The sequence below is a fragment of the Taudactylus pleione genome, unplaced genomic scaffold, assembly GCF_031769625.1.
Source record: "Taudactylus pleione unplaced genomic scaffold, aTauple2 ptg000573l, whole genome shotgun sequence".
In the NCBI taxonomy this organism is placed as follows: Eukaryota; Metazoa; Chordata; class Amphibia; order Anura; family Myobatrachidae; genus Taudactylus; species Taudactylus pleione.
In genome coordinates, this window is record NW_028284975.1 from 3,077,754 (window position 1) to 3,102,887 (window position 25,134).

Here is a 25,134-nt window from a genome sequence, read left to right on the forward strand (position 1 = left end):
TTCTACTGTAACTTGTAAACTTCCAAAGCACAAGTTACTGTTTGTATTGAGAGTTTTATTTCAAGTGAATTTTGTTTTGCAAGGGAACAGTCCGCTTTGCAGACACATGAGACTTGGGTGACACAATTTGTATGTTCTGTCTCTGCATTACGAACATTCATGTTTTGGGGAATATATAATCTATGAAGAGAGTTTGGGTGGCAACAGTCAATTTATTCTACTGTGTGGTGAGGTTGGGGAAGGAATAGGCCAAATATGGTGTGGAATAAATTTGAACATGTTGTTCTTCTCTATTGGCAATCTTACAGGCCTGTCAAACAGCAAAATAGAATCTGAATCCATTATTTAAAATTATGTGTAACCATATAAATAGTGGCCTTTTTATATATCACATATAGGGGTTTTTATAGGGGTTGCTGACTCCTGGTTAGATACCCCGGTCAGCTGAGCAGGAACGGCACTTTGCCTGGTTGAGAGGGAGTAGATGACTGAGTCCAACATGGTTGCGTCCATGCGCCGTTACTGGAGGTAACTCCTGCATGAACACAGACTGGACAGTGCACTACAGGGAGGCCTAAGGCCAGCGAAACCTGCGGACCTCAGGGACAGCTGGGAAAAACAACAGAGAGAGGTAGCAGGGCTTGAGGGCACGATGCATGACAAACACAAAACATAACTCAAAAATATTAATTTAGCTTTTCATTCTGCAATAGCTCAGATGTATTCCCAGCAAGGAATGTGTGATAATTAAAAAAATATTTTAAGCAAAATGATTCACTAATATAAATTATGTATGATCCACAAAGACAGTAGGGTGTTCTTATTCTGGGTGATCACTGCTTACACGTAGAGAAAGATAGATTACAAGTGCAATAGCTTTTAATGGCAGTGTGCATTGTTTATCGCTGTATTAGGACTACTCTCAGGTTACAGCGCTTTCATTATTTATGTTTTAAAGTATCACTTCATATTTCCTGTGAGTTCCAGCTACCTTATGCTGGCCATACACGCTGCAATTATCGGGACGATCCGCCCGATATCGGTGGATCGCCGCGATAATTGTAGCGTGGGGGGGGCGACCGAGGGTTAAATATTGCTCGGTCGGGCATGCTGGATTGTCCAGCATGTCCGTCCGATGCGATATTCACCCGGTAACTGTCGGCCGCATCGGGCAGTGTATGCCCAGCGCGGCCGACAGACAGACATTTCCTGTGTTCCTTCCTACGGAAGGTACAGGGTAATGTCTCCTCCCCCGGGGGCGGAGCACAGATGTCGGGATTTCTCTCACAGTGTATGCCGCGGACATCTGCGTCTGGCAGCCGGCCAGATAAAATGTCTGTCGGTCTGACAGACATTTTATCTTGCCGTGTATGCCCACCATTAGCAGCACTACTCACCAATCACAATCCAATTTTATCAATTAAATATTGGTCTAATTTTTTTTTTTTTTTTTATGAGTGCACAAATTATTTCTCAAGAGTATATACATTTTTGTAACATGTTATGTTGCCTTATACTATATTTTACATCCCTATTAAGATAGCAGTCATTTTTTTTTCTCTCCATGGGTTTGTACACCCATGTTGTTTAGGCTAGGATATTTGTTGCTTCTTCACCCTGTGTACCTCATAACATAGGCAAAGTAAGAGCCAAGTTCCTGTCACATGAGCATGGACACACTCTGGGAGTGCTACTGCAACTTACACTGCTGCTCTGTGGCATACTGAATTTCTTATGCTAAAAACCATGAGTACATAAATTATTCATACCACTACCATAAAGCTATAAAGATGTAGTCTACTAAACCTAAAAAAAAAACCTATGGAGCTTGCTGTCAACAGTTTCAGATTATTGTCCAAACTGATAATATTTGAGACTAGGGGCCGTATTCAATAAGAGGTGAAAAGCCGTAATCGGCGAAAAAGTTTTGCGTATTGCCGCTTTAAGCCTGGTTGGAACTTATCTCCAAATTCAATTCCAGATGGATCTCGCCTAAGCGGAAACTCAATGCAATGTAATAGGCGAAAAAGATTTGCCTATGAATAGCAGGTGAAAAGAAGTGCAAAATCTTTATCTTGGGGTGCAAACATGGGGAAACGGCCCAGAGCCCTTGGCACCTTCCCCCAAAGGACAAATGTAGCAAAGAAAAAAACAACCTAACAACACCTCAAAAAAGTACTTTCATTTTAGGGGCAAAAAAGTAAAAAGTGGGGGGACAAGCATAAAAACTAGCGAACTAGACATCTTGGGGGTCTGCAAGGATGGGTCAGGTGTTTTGGGGATTGCAGGTGCATGTAGCAGATGCGTTCTGGACATTTTTTAAAAGTTCACATTAGAAACATTAAAATATGCTAGCACCCATTTTCAGGTACCCCAAATTTTACTGGACTAGTACTTATTTTCGCCAAAAAATACTGCATTATGCCATTCTTCACCACTTTTGCACTTGATGCTAATAACAAGCAATTTAAACTACTAAAGTACTCCAAACACTTTTCTTAGGGGTATTAGTACACATGTACATTGATTATCTATGTTAGTGCATCATTTTTGGGGGGTACAGAGTGATTTCCCCACTTCTGACAGAACTTTCCGCCTGTTCCGCATTCGCCGGGTACCGTGGTTTGGAATTGAATAGGGTGAAAAGCAGAGATGCGCACGAAAAGTTTTTTCGCCTCTGAAACAGGTGAAGGAGGAGGAAAGTTGGACAGGCGAAACCTTTCAGACTTTTCACCTCTAAGTAAATACGGGCCAAAGTTATAATTACGGAGGAGGGGTATATTTTTGTGCATTCCATAAACATACTGAACGACTGCCCCAGTCTGAAAATAGCTGCAAAATACAGTAGAATCATTTTATATTTTTCAGTCCGTTATAAATGGAAGTAGAGTGGAAAAAATACAACTGGGATGCTTTATTCCCAATGAATGTCATGTGCTCGAAAAATAGCTTTCTGTAACTATCAGATGACTCCAGTTGTCATATTCAAAAGCATTCTGAAGTTGGTGACCAAAAGTATATGTCCATAAACACAAATAAATAAAATATTAATTATTTTTACAATGTCTTATCTTTTTATAGATTTGTTTTATCTTTATATAGAAATGACAGCCTGCATGCTAGATCCACGTTACCCAAGATCTATTAGCGCTAACAGGCCAGGGGAAACCGTCTGTAAAGGTGCCCATACACAGTGCGATGCACTGTGTAGGGCGACTGCCGATCCGTCGGCAGACGGATCGTGCTGTCACTGCCGGCAATCGTGTGGTCCTCGCTGACCGCACGATATGCCGGCACCCCCCTCCTCCATTTGAATGGGATCGTAAATCGCATCCCAGATCAGATGGTTCTGCAGGAAGATCTCTGGATGCGATGTACGACCCCGCAGGAGCGCGCAGCATGATATCAGGTACGATATCGTGCCCATACACGGCACGATATACAGTAGCACCTATATCGTGCCGATCCAAAATGGACAACCAGTAATACCTAGAAATGCCTGAAAATGAGTCTAAAAGTGCATGATAATCCCATGATGATGTGTTTAATCTGAAATGGTGTTACCATGAAATCAGTGGTGTGTATTATTGCAGTGTCAGGAACCGTCCCCTTTTTTACTACCCTATGTTTTTTTTTACAAATCGGTAAATGTGTGCATTATTGCCCACCCTGCATGCCAGTATGAACGGTGATCAGCCTTTTTGAGATGGGAAATAGTTGTAGGTCTGTATAATATAAAATGATTTTCAATTACAGATCTAAAACAGAAAGCATTCTCTGTCACTACGATTTATGATCATCCCTTATAGTACTATGTATTCCTTGTATCATAGCAGCTCCTCTGAACTTATTTGGTTAGATGCCTAAAAAAGTATAGTCATGCCACAACTGGAAGTACTGACAAATAATCAATTTGTTTAAATAATGTATTTCTATGCACCACACCCCTGGTGGTGGTGGTTACGGGGTTCATGGTATAATAATATTGTTCTTTACAGGTGGCTTACAGGTCTCAGCAAGCATGCCCTATCCTGCCGGCACTTGGAGAACCACAAGTGCTTACATGCCTGGACATTAAGGGCCCGCTGGCACCTGTAGTCTGCCTGCAAAGAAAATATAAAAATAATAAAAAGAGACTTAATTAATAAATGTTTATTACACAGCGTCTTCGCCTGGGGGTCGCCACCTCCCCAAGGCTTCCGTCATCTTCACCTGGGGAGGGCTGCCTTTAAAATCTTTTGCGTGGCTGCCGACTCCCCAGGACTTTCGGCATCTTCAACTGGGGGGTGGGGGCTTTTAAGCTCTGTTGCATGGCTGCTGTCTCCCCAGGGCTTCTGGAGTCTTCTATCTTTAGGAGCTCTTGCATGCTCCTTCCCCACCGGCGGACTGCCAGTCGCTGCCTCTCCCTGGCTTCTATAAGCCATCCCCGGGGGACTGGACGATGACACGGCGAGCCGTAGTTGGTTTGCTACAGCCATCTTGGATTTCAAAAGTGGCTCTTCGGCACCATTTTTGAAATGGGTCAAACTCTGCCCTAATGCCTGACAGGCACTGTATCCTCCAGGATCCAGGCCTGCAGCCATAATCTATGCCAAGTCCGGCCACCGCCAATGACCATTGCCGCCGATGCCCACTACCACCACCAGCCGCAACACCGCCACCCACTACAGCCACCCCTGCCCAAAATCGATGCCGCCGAAAGTGGTGCCAGGTGGCATCTGTTTTGCCTGCTACTGACGCCCTTGCCTATGCCCGCTAATGACCGGCCGCTAACAATGGCGCCAGGGCCCATGCCTACCCTGCAGACACTCTCGCACAGAGTATCAGTACAGCACTGACAGTGACTGCCGGATACAGTCATTGTCAATGCTGGATTACCGGATACAGTCACTGTCAGTGCTGTAGCTGATGCTGCCCAATCACATCGGCTTCAGTGACAGCAGTGTGCTTTGATGTGGGCTGAAAGCACATCCATGTCATTGACGCATTTCTATGTGTGACTCTTCACATGATTTTTTTCAATTATATATATATATATATATATATATATATATATATATATATATACATATACACATATACATACACACTAAGCAGGAGGCACCGCTCTCGATACCTCCCAAACAAATTTCACACTGTAAAATGATTAGAATAATATAAAGTAAATACTTTTGTGTCATAAGTATCTTTGTATTATTTTAATAATTAATTGCTTCCACTGACTGCACGTCCCTGGAAACAGGGTGTCCCCGTCCCCCCCATCTTGCCCATATACTTGATTAGGTAAGATTTATCTCCAGCTATGTAATCTTACAATTACAGCTTTCTTATGTTTGAAGCAGCCTCTGCACAGCATTAGCAAGGAACGTTACAATTACCAAGATTACTGTGTGAGCTGCTACTTACTACCAATCTTGCTCTATTGTTTTAGATGGCCACCCACCCCCACCACAAGTGTTACAAATCCATAAGTGAAAGGGAAAAAAATGCAGAAAACTACAGTCCATTCCGATTCCTCCATGCCACCTTATCTCAACAGTGTAACAAAGTAACACATCACTAAGATTACTGCATGTGCATGCTGGATGACATAACATGACAGCTTATACATGAAATAAAAACATTTCCACACGTAATTACAAAGTGCTCTTATAATTGGCTCAGCAAAAAGAAAGCCATTTGGGTGGTTTGTGTCAGGGATGTCTGTGGGTGTTGTCGTGAGCCGATTGTCATTAAATACTAGTACCTAGGCTATACAGCTTTACAGCTAACCCACACATTTTACAGGGACGTTACCCAGTAGTGTTTTATGTAAGCAGCGACAATATAATCTAACATTAGAGAATCTATAAAAAGTGTTCTCTTTTGAATCCCAACAATGCTTTCAATGTGACACTAAACAGGAAGATCAAGAAAGAAAGACTGTAGTTGCCCACTATGAAATGCATTTGAATATAATATATGTTACTTTCAGTAGATGAGAATCCATTTACATAAACTGAAAATTAATGAAGGCTAATGCTGCTCTTACATAACTACAAATATAAGTTTACTATAATGCACTTCTGGCAGTTTCAGAGACTGGCAATGTAGTCACAGGATACTCCATTGTAAAGGTGCATATCCACTTGCCGACTGAGGAACGTTTGAATGATTACGACATCATAATCGTTCAGTTGCTCCTCATCCTGTAGGTGCCCACAATGAACGATATGTCATTCAGTGCAGAAACCCTCCATCATCCCCGAACATGCCCAATCTGTCGTTATCGGCAGATTGACCAGCATGCTCGGGCGATGATTAATGTTTTAAACGACCAGCAGGAGCACGCATCGCTGGTCGTTTGACATTTTCATGCCCGATTCATGCACAGGAATAAAACCCATACATAAAAAAAAAAAAAACATTGCTCCCCACAGGAAAAACAATTACATTGGCTGGCCACACAGAATAAGTATAAACCCCATTGCTCCCTACTAAAAAAAAAAAAAACACACCATTGGCTGACCTCTACAGAAAAAAAAAAATACAATGACAGTGCAGAGATGTCAGCGCAGCAGAGTGCGGGCGGGCGGGATCTATCCACTACCCTGGCTGGTGGAGCAGGCGGTATGACTGGCTGGCTGAGCGGGCGGGCGTGACCTGTGAGGTCACACCACCGCGTATGCAGAGGTCACGGCCCGGGCTTGCCTGAGCTTCCCAGAAGAGCTTAGCAGCAGCGCTGCCTGGGCTGCACTGACTGCAGTAACTAATCTGATCGGCGACTCTGACCGCTGGCATAAGGTGTATCTGTCCTCCATATAACACCTCAGTTCACTTGCATCAAGCAGTGAAAAGTGTGGAAAAGTGGGCCAGTGGGAAAGTTGCCCAAAGCAACCGATCAGCTTTGAAGTAGCATTTCTCAAATACAGTCTATAAAATAATAGGAAGGAGGTGATTGGTTCACTTCTCCACACTTTTCACCGCTTGATGCATAAAACCCAGCGTTAATATCACTCCCGATTTGTTTAATTTTATTTATTTTAAGGTCTTATGAGAGAAAGTTTGTCTCTAATATGTTTATATTTGCTTTTTGTGTCTATTTTAAAAGCACTGACGAAAAATGTTTTACATTATACATTTTGTATAACAAAAACAAGCTGAAACAGGGCCATTCATCTGTATTTTTTTCGTAGCGCTCAACATACCAGACAACAATCATATATTATGTTGTTTGATTCACTTTAGATAGAACGCAGTTCTCCGCAGTACTATGATATCTTAATCTTTGATGTGTTTTAGACTAACACACATCAAAGTGGTGGGGTACATTACAGTCTATTCCCTACAACACTGTTCTGTTGACCTCCTCAGTGAACGAAATGCTAATTTACTAAAGCATCTAGTTACACTGATCCTTGTGCAAAATGATGAATTACTGTAGTTCTTATCAGTAATCTAGTCTCTATAAAAGTTGCATACATGGGAAAACATTTCTGAAAGCCCATCACATTCAGCCAGTGTCTGTCGTTATTCCAGTACAGTTTAGAAAATGACAGTATATATTTGTTTGCTGTGTTGATGCCACCCAGGACCCGTTCACAGCATAGGATGAATCGGCGCTTGATCTCATCTCCAAGTGACACTCGGCAGGTGACGGTGGTGACGTCATCGACCCGTCAATAAGCCAGGTCAGGCCGCCAGTCTGAAAGGGGTCGAACCCGGGATGGACCCATGTACAAAATCCTGGCTGCAACCCGGCATTGCGATGTGATAGGGGTATTATTAGATCCATCACCAATGTATAAATAAAATAATAATAATAATAATAATAGATATTTACACTTTTCTTCCGAAATATAGAAAAGAGAAGAGTTTGTTTGGGTGTTTTTTTAATAAAATAAAGGGGCAATAAAGAAAAAAAAAAATCAGGCTTTTTAGCGTGAAAATTAATACTTGAATTTCTGTACGTTTTTCCTGTCACTGCACAAAGCCTGGCAACTGTGACAACGGTCTTATTTCTCCTAATAAATAGCGCATCCCTGATTTTAGCAAAAGAAAGATAACTGTACTTAAAAAGGCTTAAAACACTTTTTTCAATTTCCTTTGAGTTCTAAATTTGATTGAAGTAAAACTGAATGGAGTTAGTGTATGAAACACATGCACATTGTAGGTCTAGCATAAAAGTCCCGAAAAGGCCTCTGTACCAGCTTTAGAAGATAAGGAGCCTACAAAGGCCAAATCTATTTTACACATAAATGTAGTGTTGTGTGACCTAAACATTTAAACTTACATTTTGTGAATGAATACAGTAATATATTCAGTGTGAGTGCTCTATTTACATTAATGACACTATTTTTATGGATTCTTTGTGTAACATGTACAATAGTCTCTACTGGTCTATTGGATTGTTTTGCGATAAATAATCACAAACAGAAACATACCATCTTGTAATCTCATACAGTAGGATAACCTTTTGTAATCTGCAATGTACATGTACTAAAAAGCACAACACTGTATGGTATTCAATAGCTCCTTGTCAGTGTTTACCTCCTCCTCTCTATAGAACTAAAAAAACGTTATGCACAGACACGTGTAGTGGCTGCGGCAGCACAAATATTGGGGTTGCACAAACACCCACAGAGCTGGCTCCTATGTGGAGGATGATGATACGTTTGATGTACATTTACTAATAGAAACTATACACACACATGAAAGAACAAGTGGCCATACATATCATGAGATAGGAGTCTTGCCACAATTTGCCATACTTTTTTATATCCAACCTTGTACCGAATGGCCATTTAAATCTTCAAACAGTAAGAAGCATGTATGACCTTCAGAGATGTGTATGGAGTTCAAGTCGCACCATATTGACACTTATAGGACACGGGGACACTCAGAAGACATTGCATGCAGCTTCTTCAGAGCATAAATGTTCCCATGTTAAAGGGGATAAACATTCCCCAATCACTTCAGTCTGAGCATTATCAGTGCTAGCGCTTCTTACCTTCTTATTAGCTAGAATAGGTCTAGCGCTCAGACCATCTATATGACCTCACACTGAAGGACTTTGGCAACCAGGGAATCCTGAGACTATGTGGAACTATTCTTGTAATTCTGCAAACCACAAGTTGAACAGCCAGGAACAGTTTCAAAATATAGAGAACTGTATGCATTCTTCACATACTAAAACAAATTCCTACCGGACAGAAAATCAACATGTACCACCTCCACTTACCCATTACATTCCCAAATTAAACTAAAACTTTGCCAACAAACCCACTAAGCCAAAAGTGTCAACAACAAATCTTATAATTAGGTCTACATCTCAATAGATGCCTACAATACACACAAGCAGAGGTTTAAAATATCTATCATGGTTATGTGACTCAATATCAAAACTGATCTTTAGATTACCAGACATTTTGGAAAATAACGGTCATTGTCCACTGTGAGCAGTCATGTCTTCCAATGACAGGAACAGGGCACCAGGAAAGCCAGAAGTTGATCTTATCAAATATGGCTAACTACATGTGTGACTGAACGGAACAGTAATAAGCCCATGTGTGACCATGTTAATTGCTGTAATCCTAGGACTTTTAATGCACTAAACAGTGGATTCCAGCAATTAGGCTTGTGCAAATCAAAGCAGAGATTTCGTAATTGACTGAATTAATCGAGTACTTCCGGCATTCTTTAACAATATGAAATGTGTCAGGGGTAAGGGAATTCTTGCTAAATATGAATTTGTACAACCAGTTAGAAAGTACACTAATATATTTTAATACAAAGTAACAGAATAGTGAGAAAGCACAGTAACAAAGATCACACAGTGAATCCAAATACAGCAATGCAATTACGGAATCTAAACATAGAGGATGTGTGTGTAGAATATAACAACATCACAGACTGAGAAATTTACTGCACATGTGGCAAAAACAATGTAATTTATATATGAGTAAGATTAGCGCTTGTTAGAAGTTGCTCCCCATATACCAGCTGATCAGAGTGGCTGGACCACTTGGCAGATGACAACACAAGCTGGCTCATAGTGGTAATTTCCTGCCCTTATTGCTAGGAATGACTGATTAGCACACCAATAGATTATTATTAGGAAAAGCAACCATATCGGTTTCCTAGTCCTAAATAGTTTCCCAATTAGCTGCAAAACAACAAAAAAAATGCAACTCTACTTGATATTGATTTTGAGTTTATCTGTACAGTTTTCAGTAAGCTACACTTGTCTCATTGTGGTATACATCCTTTTATGCTTTGCAAGTTATGTCCGTCTCCTGAAGCTTCAATTTTCATCCAATATGCCAATTTATTATTTTCTGAGACATAAGGGTAGAAGATAATGAAGTCGTGAGAAAATGATTATTTAGCTCAGGGCAACAGGATGAACATGCATGTACTCTATACCACTTCCACAGCTAGGAGCATTCAGTGGATTATTGAAGCGTCCTGCCATAAAAGGACACATTTCCAAACTGAACACTTTAGTAACAAAAAAGAAACCAACTTTGTAACCTTTATTGGCAGATGATGTTGGGCAGAATAGGAAGTAGATGTTCTCCCTCACCACATACTAATAATATGAACTAAGCGACATACAGTACAGGAAGTTCCAACCTTCTAAAAGTCCAATAAATGCATTTTGTTTTTTTAAACCTCAACACTTCCTAAAAGCAAAGTTATTAATTTAATAAAGACAAATAATTGGATTATCTTGTTTACAGAAGAATCATGATCCAGAATCACTGCAACAGATTGTGAATAGTAAATATATGTTGCTCAGTAAAAGGTCTTCATTTTACAACCAACGTCATTGAGTACAAACAGATTAACCAACATTCTACACACACACACACACACACACACACACACACACACACACACACACACACACACACACACACGTATAGAAGAGATTTTGACTCATCTTATTAGATAAGTTTGTAAAATTGTATTTTCTTGTTCATTACAAAACAATCTGTTTTTTGTATTACTTATTACCTGTTCAGGGTATGCATTATTATACCATTAGGATGGACTAATATGAAATATGCAGTATGAACACGTTACTGAAGGTAGCTCACCACAGAGCACTGCTCTCTCTTATGATCACATTTACAACTTCTAAACAGAAAACCTACCTTATTTAAGTGGGAAAAAGATAAGGTAGCTGAATCACATTATGTCAGTCTGGCAAAATTTGCTGCAAACTAAAATTAGTCAGAGATCATTGGGTGTGTAGCTTGTGCTTGACCACCGTACAAAACAGATCTGTGGTACAGAATGGATCCAATAGTTATGTCCAAATTGGTAAAGATCTAGCCTGTGAGCTAAATGAATACACTGCAGAAGTTACAAATTCTGATCGTGAAACTATATCCTACATGTGATTTCCCAATATGCATTTTTTTGGAGGTGATTTGTAGCATACAACATAGCAATTTGAGATCACTGGTTAATAATAACAAACGTGGACAAGTACATTGAAACTTGTACCATTTAATGATGAGCAAAAAAAATAAAAATTTTACCAATTAATCTTTTCATGGGAAATAAAAATGAACGTATTTTTTATTTGAAAACATATAAATAATTCAGTATTTTTTAGGACAGAGCACAATCAATAACTAGAATATATAATGGTTGGATTTGAGTACTACTTAAAAATAGTACTAAAACAGAAGATATAGACCGAAAAACTAATAAAAGGAAATAAGTTTAAATGATAGCTTGACATTAAAGAACAACTGTTTCAATAATGTATGGGTTGGGTACATGATCCCAGGGCACACAATGCCGGCAGTGTGAAAACCGGCAGCGTATTCCTGACGCATGGAGTTAAACATCCTAACCCTTCCCCTAACCCACCTGTCCAGCAACGTAACCCTAACCCCAGCCCTAATACTTACCGTCGGATTGCAGTCATTAGGATTCTGACTGCGGTCGAGATTCTGGTACCAGGATTTTGACCACTGGCATTGTGTGTGCCGGGATGCCAACTACATCCCTAATGTACAGCTGCTACAGTGCCTAGATACTGTATATACAAAACACATACATTATGTATATACTTGTAAAGCTTATTTCAATATGTACAGTTTTCCACCATTCGAACATATAAGGGCTGATGCAAAGTTGAACATGTGCCCATTTATGAAGTATATTTTGAATGTTTTCGCACATGTGCTGCTCTGGAACTTAGCATATGCATTGGAATGCAGGGTCGTACGCATTTCAGTTGCATCTTCACTTGCGACTACATTGCAATAAATGGGCAGCAATTGGGCGTTCTCACAGACAATGTGCAGATACTGCATATCAACAGAAATGCAGGCTATGCAGAGTTGGCTAGAAGCGTAAATACACGTTTTCTGATGTATCCCTACGCCAATGACAAGGTTGCTGCTAGATGATGACTAATGGTAACAAAGCAAGCATGTGGTACAGTATGTACTTCCATGCACGTTGTTGTACATCTGTGACTATTTATGTTTTCCACTGCACGTCTATCAACTTATCTTCAGAACCATACAAATTAATTGGAATGGGAGCTACTTAAAAGCTTTTTCCTGAACCCTATTCTTATTCCCGATTTAAAAAAAAAACTACAACGTTCTGAAACACATATCATGTGCTGAATGATTCTGTTCCACAAGAGTCACCGTCCCAAGTCTCTCTATGAGAAAGCAGTTTTGTCACTGCGTCTTTATGTCTGAGCAACTCTCTTGCTGCCTGTCTGAATGCTGTCATCATGCGAGTCAGCCTCAAGTCATATGTGCCAGTATTTTTCTTAAAAGGTTTGTACGCTTTTGACATATATGTAAGTTTTATTAATATACCAAAAAGGATAATTGCACTATGTTGTGCTCCTGCTCCTCCTTTCTCTTCAGACACCTTGTAACCCACAATGATCACTGTTACATAACTAATATACAATACAGCACTTTGGGCCTGATTCAGAGCCGGACGCTCTGACAGAGCGCTCGCGAGCGGGTCTGAATCAGGCCCTTTAATCGGTACAGAGACCACATATGACCAGTATACTAGGCTGCAACTATCTGACTATTACACAGGTTCTCATGTCTACTACTGCTGCCAGACGATCCCTGATCTCCAGTTTGAAGTTATAATGTAGCAGAGGGGAGGTAACGTATAGCAATCCAGTCAGAATGCCGACACCAGAATCTCAACATGTAAAATGTTGACATTCACAAATGTCAACATAGTCAAAATGTTGACAGCAGAATGTTAACAGTAGATTTTAGTGTTATTTTTAGGGTACAATATGCAAAAAATTGTATGTCGACATCCTGGTGTTGACATGTTCAATGTTGATATTATGGATAGGTCAACATTTTGACCAAGTCAATACTTCTTCTGTCAACTTAACACCCAAGTCGACATTCTGAATATGTTGACATTGCAAATGCCGACTTTTCATACCACACCCTCAAATGTGGCCACAAGATTTTGCTGTTGTCGCATTAATGGTCACAAAAACATTGTGGGCCAAATGTAATAGGATGAGAGTTTAGAAAATATGAGAGTTAGCAGTAAACTCTCACTCTATTTAAACTCACCCAATGTAATAGAGTACGAGAACATCAAAACTCACATGTATTTAGACTAAAAAAAACTCACGATGTAAACTCTCATCCAGATGTTTGTTTTTTTTGAAGATAGAACTCGACCAATGTGAGAGATTACTGCTAAACTCTCACATTTTCTAAGCTCTCACCCTATTACATTTGGCCCTGCATCTGTAGCAAACCTGGAGACTGCACATTACTTGACCTGCTTTAAACCTTACTATAGTTGGAAACTTATGTATACCAAACAAAGGTTTATTCCTGTTTTTTTTCATACAATATATTTTAGTATACTTGATTGTGTTAAGTAAATCTGAAAAGCGTGAGAGATTTTAACTATAGGTTGAAATTTGAAACATGTAATTTGCAAATACTATACGCCATCCTCCTTGAGATCTACTATGTCAGCTTTCATTATCCTCCCCTGGCCAATTGCAGCGGTAGGTTGGTAGCCACATTACAGCCAGTTGAATGAGCTTCATTCTCTGCAACAAACTTGGGACAGTGCTGCCTGATTAATGCAGAATTCATGGATGCTACGGTCACTTAGGGAAAGTTATATATGCTAATGCACCAGGAGACGTCCGAGGACAAAAGACACCTCCTGCCATCAGTCGCAATGGTCGCAGCTATCAGCCATTTGAGTAAGCCTAGGTTTTTTTAGACAAGCCTTCAGAACTGCTTAGACGGTGCCATGAAATCTGCATCAGAAAACAAAGACCCTGAACTCGATACGACTACTGAAATGGGGGAAGAAAAACCCATTTTAAAGATAAACTTACAGAATACACATTAACAGAATAAACAGAAAAAAAACATTTTAAGCCTGTTCAGGGTAAACTGCACAAGCTCCCATGTGTGCCGGTCTTAGACTTCCCTTATTTCTGCCTAATCCTGAAACAACCACTGAACAAGCCACAACAGATTCAAAAATGCTTTCCAGAGCAATAAAGAACATTCATGCTCATATAAAATATATAAGAAAAAAAGCAACTCTTTGTACAATGTGGATCACTGCTTGACAAGTTTTCTCAACAAAACACATGAAACCCCACACTGTGCTCTCAGAACTTTAATCAGCAGGTTTACTTTGATCTTTCCTTCCGATCTCTCATCTGCTAAACACTTCACACAATTTCAGGTTACAGAAAGTACTTTATTTGCATGCTCTTTTAACAATACAGTATTGCATTAGCCTTCCCCCACTGCTACTTACAATAAAATGTACTTACCATAAATAAAATGAAAAGTTCGTTATGCACAATAATGAGATTTCACTTAATGGAAAAATAAAACCATACTAAGGCAACACAGGCCTTTTTATGTGAATGTTACAGTGTCTTACCAGAGGTGCCAGCTTAATATAATGAAACAGCATTAAAGCTGGCTATAAACCCTAATGCTGCTGCATTTTACAGATATAACACTGCTAGCCACCAAAACACAACATTGCCTTCACAAGGTGTAACACTGCTAATGGTTGCAATGGAACGATCATTGTCGTTTCCATATTTGTTCAGCTGTACAATGAGCGCAACATCTTCACTTACTTTTCCTTGCGTCTCAGAAGTTCACATCACTAGTAACTTGAATTCCGACCCAAGGTCTACAAAATTACAAAACCTCAACCATGCACAACAAATAGACCCACAAATCCATCTCAAAGTTATACAAGGCATAGGTACACTGCACTGCCAAGCATAGAGGCGATGCTTGGCGGTACATAGCCAGTTACTGAGTGGCCCCACCCAGATGTTTAATACACAGACAGTCCTTTCATATTTCAGAATATACAGCCACACTCCCCTCACCCTTGGCTTGCTCTCCTTCAGACTGGCTGTAGCAGTTTAGAAGCATGGTGGTGGCCGGCAAAACTGTATCTGCTACAATACATGTCTCTATGTACAACTTAATCCAAGAGGAGATCTAGGGATGGTTGGGAGAGACATCAGATCAGCCATAGCATGCACATTTTCTATAATGGCAGGCAGGTGCTCTACCACATTGATCAATTTTTTATCGCTCAAGAGAAATACAGCAGGTCATAATGAACGCAGGCACTCCTTCCACTCGGTATAATACGCAGGCACTCCTTCCACACAGTATAATGCACTTTTAAATCTTTTATCTTTAAATAATAGATACTTAGGTATATTTATACACAGGGCCTGATGTAGAGGTGGATGGCAAGGAAGCGGCTGTGCAATACCATCCAACTCAAATACAAATGCAGCATGGGGTGTCTGTATGAAACTCCATGCTGCATCTGCGATTCCAGTGCAGCATCCATAGATGCAGTCTCGGAACACCATCACAACCATCAGTCACAATGGTTGCTCCTTTGGCCAGGCTGCATAAGATGAGACTTACTCAGCCTGGTCAGTTACTGACAGCTTGTGAGGCCAGGAAATCTGCATCCACCAACGAAGACCCTGGCCTCGTCACTCCTGAAAAACGCCCCCGCAATGGAGACACTGCGAGCTAACTCGCAGATGGAGGGCTGCACATGCAGAGTACACATCCTACATATGCGCAGTGCTCTCACCATCAGAGAAGGTACATTACCTTCGGGTTCGCATACATCTCTGAATCAGGCACACAGATTTTCATTACAGACAAAACAGCATTCAGAATAATGCAAGTTTCAAGGTCTTTATGCTTGCAAGAAAGCAATTCTCATAACACTGACCTCTTTAGAAGCAGCGGAAGTAAGTATCAATATTTCACAAATAACTACAGGCAAGGAGACTGTTAGTTTTTAGTTGTATGTGAGAACGATTGAAAAAATAAAAAAAATAAAAAAAAAAGATCTCCAATAATAACTAAAGACATTAAGAAAATATGAGTAAATATATTGTTGGTTATAAACTATACAGAACTCCAATGGACAATTATTTTGGCTATAAATGAAATACAAAGCATTGGCACACTAACATGCTTGAAAATTACTTAGTAGTGCAAATGATGGAAAGACTGAGCTGGCTCCAAGCAAAATTAATAAAGACAACATTACATAAACCCTTGAAAATAACTTTTGTTGATATCTCTTAGGAGTAATGATAAACAGCCAGGAGCATCTGTCTTCCAATGGATGAGCTGTAAACCATTATTACAGTGCCTTATTCCCAAAGAGGATGGGAGTGCAGAACACTACCCAGCACTGCTCATATCAGACAGCACTTATTGCAGAGTGTCTCACGTGAAATAATTCAGCTCATTACCTTTCACAACACATACAAGTGAAATCATTAAAACACTCTGACAATTATTGTTATGACTTCAAACCCCAAAAACACAAATTGTTACCTAGTGGGTTTAAAGAATTTAGCATGGTTTCATGTAGGAAAGATAGAACACAGATTAGCATTACACACATACTTTATTGATTTCATTTAGTTGAACACAACAAAGAGACCTTACTAGCTATTTTTCTTGCAATCAAGGGTTTACAGCAGACAACGTGAATATGCTATGATGATTAGATATGTAGATTAGTGTTAACGATAACAAAGTTATAAAAAATTAATAGAAAAAAACAAGCAATAAATTGCATTACTGACATGCCAGTCTCCAATTTAGCTGCCCTTACTCTTCTGGTTCAGCTGCACAGCAGGCTCGCTCTGAATAAGGGCCGGGCTATTTTTTTTTTAGAACGGCCTCCTGGCCGCTCGCATAGCTGTGGGTGACCACCCATAGCTATAGCGAGCGGCCAGGAAGATGGTCGTGATGGTCAAGACCATCGCGACCATCGGGCTTACGACAAGACCCTTGTGGTAGGGTCTCGTTGCCACAAGCCCCAGAGAGATTTCGGCTCTAACAGAGCCGAAATCTCTCCCACTGACATCACTCGTGATGTCAGTGGGGCCGGCCCCAAACGTAGGCGTTCACATGGGAACGCCTCAGTTTGGGCAGCCACTCCCGTGGCCCGCCCACCAAAGAGGGCGTGCTGTCACTCAACATTGACAGCACGCCCCCTTTGGTACGAGACCCGGAGCGACAGATTGCCCGTCACTATCCGGGTCTCACGCATGCGCACGACGGATCCGGCTCAGAAATTGCTAACCTCATCGCACGCAGTGGAAACCAAAGCTGCGTATGACATCGCAGTGGCTAATTTATGCACGCCCCTGTAACGGCATTCAAATGCACTGGCACGCCTATGTTTCGCCAACCACCCCCCGTCATCACCCCCAAATGCTCACTTCCTGTCAATCACTCTGCAATGGGTCTGTGGAGTGGCTGCAATCGCAGTCCAATTGCAGAGACCTTCGCGCAAATGCACAGCGATGCATGTGCAGAACGCAACAATCGGCCGTCTGTGTGTGTAGTCACAGTTGCGATCGGTAGTGAATCATACCCTTAATTAGTACCTCAATTTGATTTAGCCACCTGTGCTCAACCATGGATATCTCTAAAACCTGAACTGTTGGTGAGCCTTGAGGACCGTATTTGGGAACCATCTGCAACTGGAAATGGTTCCACAATTGAACCATAAACATTATTTGCGTTAGTCAAGTTATACATTTGCGGGGAATCAGATTTTTCCGATCGCCCACTAACGATGTTCTGCGATCAGTCGCCAGATCGCGGACAATTGACATGTTAAATGTACTCGATTTGACGATTGCGATCAATTTTTGATCCCGATCGTCAAAATCTAACATGTTGGATGTCTGCGATCCTGCGATGTCGGGTTGCAACATCGCGGCAATCTATCGCAGATGTATGGGGCCCATTACAGATTGTTGGACTTTGCATCAGATCGTCTCTTTGCAAAACTCTTTGCAGATGTTTCTACACCGTTTCCTATTAAGGATGAAGCCTGTAGCTTGTTCGGGGAAATGTAGAAGTTAAGACTGCAGTTAAAGCTCAAAATGGCTGTTTATGCTGCCAACTGAGCTATTTTCAGAGGACACGATTATAGCAAAATCTAATTTTTTTTTTCTAGAATAGTTTATGTAATTTAAAGCATTATAAAAGATCCATTTTTAAGATCCGCAATTATTACTTTCAATCTGCAGGTTGCACTCATTTACTGTATCATTACACTTTTTTTTGTCAGAGCACAAATGCCATCATATACACCTGAGCGTTGTAACAAATGATGCGACGGCCGATACAATTTCACTTAGAAGCACTCACTTTGGAGCACACACACTGTGCAATCTTCGGCACGAAATATAGTATATTGTGTCAGAGGATTCTATGCAAATAATCGTTTCTCTTGTAAACTATGGGCCTGATTCAGAGTTGTATGCTATGCCAATATTTTCAGAGCTGAGCGATTATCTGTAAGCTGTGCATGCTCCAGTATTTTCCAATTTAAAATGAAATTTATAAGAAGTAAAATATTATAAAACTGGTTATTGGCTCATATAAATAATACTTCAATAGTGTTCAATGTAGGATTTATTGGGCAAGGTGCTGATCACTGATGGCACATTCTAATTTTAAAGGGCAAAATTTTGGATGCAACTCGTATCATAATAAATTATAATCAATGTGTTACATTACAAGCAATAATAACCATATTATGCCACACTGCTAATTCATATACCACAAAGTAGAGCCCACAATTCATATTATGCTGTGGAGGGGTGGGGGAAGCAGTGCTTCCGGGTATCCTCAGATTACGGGGGGCCACCGGCTGCATGCAGTGGGAGCCCTGGGTCTACCCTCTTGTATTGTGTACGACCCCTAGGGGCTGGATTGTGGCCAAGCATCTACACCTGGCTCTTTGCTGCGCCTGTGCTTGTTGCTCTGTTGTGGTCCCAGTATGTGGCACTTCTACTCTACAGAGGACAAGGCACAATTCATGAATTACAGAACGGATAGGGTGCATTTCACGATTGAGAAAATGGGCAGCGCTGCTAAAAGTGCTTAACGGGAACACTATATAAAAAGGATAGATATGAATTGTAAAAAAAAAAAAAAAAAAAACTGTCCTGCTGTGCACATTTGCTTATAAGTTTGATATCTGAATAGTGCAAAATATCTGTTGCCCCATTTTACAAACCAGAAGCATGAATCAGATAAAAGACATCTGTCTAATGTAACTGCCTCTACCTTACTACTGCATTTCTCTGCAAAATTTGTACTGAACCACAAATAACCAGTCAACTATAAGCTTGAGATAAAAATATTAGGGCGTGTAAAGATAACTCCATTTTACCAACATTCCCCCACAATGCAGGTGATCTTAATAAATAGCCTGTAAAAGCAATTACACAGCAAAATTCCATAACAGTCCAATACAAGTTGGACTAAACCAAATGTCTACTTAGTTATTGGCATTTGCCACACAACTGCAGACATGTAGAAAACTCCAGAACTATTGAATCAGTTAATTTTATACAACTGCAGCAAGCTGCACCCCAATGGAGCTTACAATCTAAATTTTCAAATATCAAACAAACAGTACAAAAATTGTGTCACAGGACAATCTGTGAACTATGAGAATAATACCTTTTTTACACATAACTCCCGGGTGCGATCCAAGATTTTGTACACGGGTCCATCCCGGTTCAGACCTGGCGTCAGACACCATTAATACCCCTTTAACACTGCTGCAATAACCCAGATCATTGCTGGGACTTCCCGGGTAGCGGCTCAGAGGAAAAGGATCCCAGAAAAATAACCTGGGTCAAGTGACCTGGGAATCCAACTCAGGAAGTTACCAAGGTTGGACCCAGGATGGACCTGGATAATGGTGCAGTGTAAATGGCACGACCTGGGTTATCCGACCTCGGTCATGCCTAAGATGACCTGATTGGTGGCACATAAATAGTGGAGCAGTCACCTCCCACTATTTATGACCTCACAAGTTTAGCGGGGCAGACCCGGGGTCAGTGTGAACGGGGCTGACCCAGGAATAACTTGGATCGAAGGTGCTGTGTAAATGGGATCTGACCTGGGTTGGAACCATGTCCAAAAACCCAGGTCAAACCCGGATTTTTGGTGGAAAATGGGTATTACCATGCACTTCGACCAGGTTATTATTAGGATTGCTTGGTCAACTGACCCGGGTTGTTTTTTTTGGAGCAGTTTCCACTAAGGTCCGACCCAGCAATAACCCAGGTTATTGCTCTGGTGTAAAAGGGGTATAACTGGAGCACAGCGAGAGAATATGCAATCTTCATGCACACAACACCTTGGATTGGAATCGAACCAAAGGCCCCAAACACTACTGCCACTGTGTTAGGGAACAGGCCTACTTACATGTCATAGTGCACAACCCTTCATACAGTAAGCCAGCATCTTTAAGTTAGTTTTCACACCCTATTTAAAAACATATGCAGAGAGAATTTTGACATAAAATGTGCATATTCCCTAATTGATATCCATATAAATGTTGCACTGCTATAAATGTACTATTTGCTTTCAACGACTTTACCTATATATTATCTGGAACTGACAGTTCTAACTCCGTTTGCACCATAAAATGTTGACATTTCACAACTTTTGTATTGATAGAAAAGAAAAAGCTAGGGCACAAGTCACTTATACCCCTTTCACACAGAAAGCAAATTCCCAGGGCAAGCATTTGGACCCGATAATTTGCTGATCAACACAGGTGCTTTTTCTTCGTGAAAGTGTCAACCCAGGTCGTAATTCCCGTGACTTCCACCCTGGTTTTTCCCAGGGTCAAAGTCCCAGGAATTTCAGCCCGGGTTGACCCTTTCACACAGAAGAAATACCCGGGTTGATCCTCAAATTACCGGGTCCAAATGCTTTTCTGTGTGAAGGGGGTACAGGCCGAGACCGGCAAAAAAACCTGTGTATTAAATGCTGGGTAAAAGCCAGGTTTTGGGCTTTTTTCTGTGTGAAAGTGGTATTAATAGAAAAAAAAAGTATCCTGCCACAGTGAGCAGAGAAGAATTAAAGTACACATAAAATGTCATCATCATCATAAAATGTCAACTGGCACCAACTATCCCTGTTTACTTTTTATATGATGGCAGAAAAAAAAACCCACAGATCTATACATTATCTTAGTAAGCAGACACTGCACTGGTTTATGCTTTGCTGCCAACCCCACTCTCATGTCACATGATAAATAACCGGGTATACAGTAGGTGTGTTATTACAGTGGATTCCACTTTTACAGATATATCATTAATGTCCTTAAATAAACTACCACATTCTTCTCTTCAGCAGCCAAGAAATGGCTATGACTGCAGGCACTGAGCACCGCATAGCTGGGTATAACATACATGCTGTACCACCTGTAGAAAATGCACTATAGATTTTGAGTCAACTTTTTATTTTTTAAACTTCATTGTAATATTTACATTTGTTAGAACGATACACAGAGCAAATGCTATCAAAAGTCTCCCATGATGGTTTCATGCAAAGCATCTAAAAAAATAATGTTAAACAGCATTCAGTACGTGCAAACAAATTCAACATTTGTACATGCTAATCAAATCCAGAACATTTTTGGCCGCAAATATCAGTTATCAAACTTTACCTTTGCTATAATAATAAAAAAAAACTGTGCAAAGTACTTATACTTTTCCATAGTAATTAGCCTGCGTTTCTTGTTCTACTGTTAAAGAACCATGTCAAATAACCTGAAATGCTACTAGTTAGCCGAGTAGAAACAGGAGCTAAAGAAGGCAATAATTTGGACTTTTCATGGGCGGCTAATCATAATTACGATGTAAGTAAACAAGGTTTAAAAAAAAAAAAAAAGTTAAAAGCTGTTCAGCCAGTTCCAATTTTTTCTATTTATTTTTTTGTGGTGCATAACCATGACTCAGGGTCATAAGAGCTGCAATCCTAAAGCATGACATTGTCAAGATTGATATCATGAGCTGTAAATATATATATATCCTTCAGTATGTATATATATATATATATATATATATATATATATATATATATATACACACACTGAAGGATATATATATATATATATATATATATATATACACACACTTCACCATATGTATCCAATTCTTTCATTTATTTATTGATAGCCCATACCAGCTGACAAGCAAAAACCCAATATTTAAAAAAAAAAAAACTAGAGACAATGTCCCTAAGCACAGACTTCTGACATGCTTGGAACATTGTCTCTAGTTTTTGTAATCAAATGTAATCAAAACAAATTTATATTATGCAAAACAAACATCTTACTGTATATTAAGCAATATCCCATATGTACACATTCAAAATGTGTAGCTTGAGCATGAAATGTGGCATTGCCCCTACAGTGTACTCCAAAATGTACAAATGGTGTGCTAGGTAATCCCCATATTAGTATAATGATAGAACATGAAAAACCCCAGCATTAAAAAAAAAATTGTGTGATGGGAATCATAAACAAAACAAAAAAAGAAACAGAATAAATCTATTCTGAAAAATGTTGGGATAAGAAACACTTGTCACATTAAGTGATACTGTATGTAAGAATAACATTGCATTGGAGGCCTCAGCTGGTATCAAAGGGGTTAAGAACGTAAACTCAAAAAGTGGCAGGTACAGTATGTATAATAATGAAACATGTCTCTGGGGGAAACACCAATGTGAGGACATATTGACTGCAGGCTTTTCTCAAGTAATACAGCTTCCTCGAGGGCATAATTCAATCCCTTGGTGCAATATACAGTACCACATTGTAATATCTAATAATTCATCTCATTGTTTAAAAATAAGAAAGACTATACCCATTACATAGAACATCCCAATTATCTCTCAGATTTCCATAGAAATATGTATTTTGCACTGAATTAAGCTATTTGATGGGAAAGATGGTACCTCACGTTATTATGGAGCATTGGAATGTTACTGATGGATGGATGGATGGATGGATGGATGGATGTTGTAATAAAGACAACTGCTCTCCTTATAAAAACAAAAATGGACAAGATAAACACCATGATGTGGAGCTATTCAGCATCCATCCAGGATTATAAAATTGGAGGAGCATTTTGATAGCGGATAGGTGTACACATACTGCATGGATACAGAAGGCGATATCACATCATTCATTAAGGCCACACCATAGGGAGCAAATCAGCATAATTCATCATACAATCCGCCGCCCACACAGATCTAAGATGTCACATCTGCAGCATTGGAAGAATTATACAGCATTGTGATAGTCCCCATTTTGTAGATTAGGGAATGAGCATCTAAGATCCTCCCCTTACAACCTAACACCACCCCACCCAATGCCAACCGAATGATTCATTTCACTAGTGGGGACTAAAATGGGCTGCTTACTAGCAGTAGCTTCTCATTGTAGTGAGTGGCCAGCACCGCAGAATGATGACATAAAGCAGCAAACAACCCAATGATCAGCCCCATGGTGAAATCCTGTATGTGTATGTGCTGCTGGTGGGAGAGGTGTACTAAAAGAAGGAAGTGTAGGATTGTGCAGTCCCCGGCTCCCACCTCCCTAATCCCCCCCCCCCCCAAATACTGCAATGTAACACTACAGACCAGAGAGATCCCTGTGGGCTGCAAGAGACTGTCGAGACTGCAGCCTCCCTTCTTCCAGACCCCCCATATGCAGAATAACACAACCACCTAAGCAGCTGAGCAGTGACACCAACATCATCATCACAGCATATGACACCTCCATTTTCCGCAGCCACCTTACCTTTCACCGCCCTGTCCAACGTTGACAACTTCGGATCTATCGCCCTGTGTTCAGACATGTCCAGACGGAGGGTGCACTTCTATAAAACAGAGGCTGTCACTGGGCTCAATGTCTTTAAATCCCGGTTTAGTGACAAAGTTTTCGCCTTTATGTCCTTTCCTGCGGATTTTCAGATATGGTTCTCCAGCATGAAGAGAAGAAATATGTATATCAGCAGCAGCAGCCCTCCCCCCCAGAAACAATAATTAAAAAAAAATAGACACAGATTGCTGCAGTTAGCACTGAAATGCAACAGCCTATCTCCAGACAGAGACACTGCTACACTGTATTCCCTGACTGCCTCCACGCACTCACCCTCTCCCTCTCACACAGACACACACACACATACATGCATGCAGCAAAGGCACTAACACTCTCTCTACACCATCAGATCTCAACCTATCCTCAGCCACCCAGTTTGGGTTACAGCTCTTGTCCCTCCCCTTGCTCCCGGTCTCCCAGCTGCTATTGGCTCAGCTGTGCCATCAATCAATAAAAGGAACCCTTTCAGGTATTTCCCTTCCCTAGCCCTCAGTGGTGTTACTATGGCTCTCTTTGCTGTCACTTGGGCTGCAGACTAGGAAGTGGAGGAGGAGTGGGAGGAGGGAAGCACAGTGCTGGGAGCAGCCTGGCAGCAGCAGGGAGAAGCCCCAGCAGCCACTAGTAATGATTCCTATGCAGCAAACAGACAGCACTCAGGCAGGATGCTTGTGTATGTGAATGCACGATGTTATCTAGTCTTACATTGGAGACTCTATTAGATCTCTTCATTGGCCGCCTGCAATCCACTCCTTATTGGCTTTCATACATGTCATGTACTGCCCAGTTTGCTTCCTGCTGGATTATATATATACTGTATATGATGGCTGTTTATACAGATAAATAATAGTGTAGTTATAA

At 40.6% G+C, this 25,134-nt stretch overlaps 1 protein-coding gene across 6 annotated transcripts in view; it reads right to left on the bottom strand.

Annotated features, from left to right (window-relative positions):
• PPP3CA (protein phosphatase 3 catalytic subunit alpha) overlaps nucleotides 1-24,890 on the bottom strand; it is a 246,615-nt gene extending 221,725 nt beyond the window's left edge. For 2 of the 6 annotated variants that reach the window (XM_088453222.1, XM_088453221.1), the window contains exon 1: nucleotides 24,196-24,890. In XM_088453222.1, coding sequence (XP_088309348.1) covers nucleotides 24,196-24,253 — 58 coding nt within the window. In that variant the 5' untranslated portion in view covers nucleotides 24,254-24,890. Of the gene's footprint in view, nucleotides 1-23,593; nucleotides 23,643-24,195 lie in introns of those variants that run through there. The other 4 variants (XM_088453225.1, XM_088453223.1, XM_088453224.1 and 1 more) reach the window with 3 other exon arrangements.
• Nucleotides 24,891-25,134: the final 244 nt, after the last annotated feature.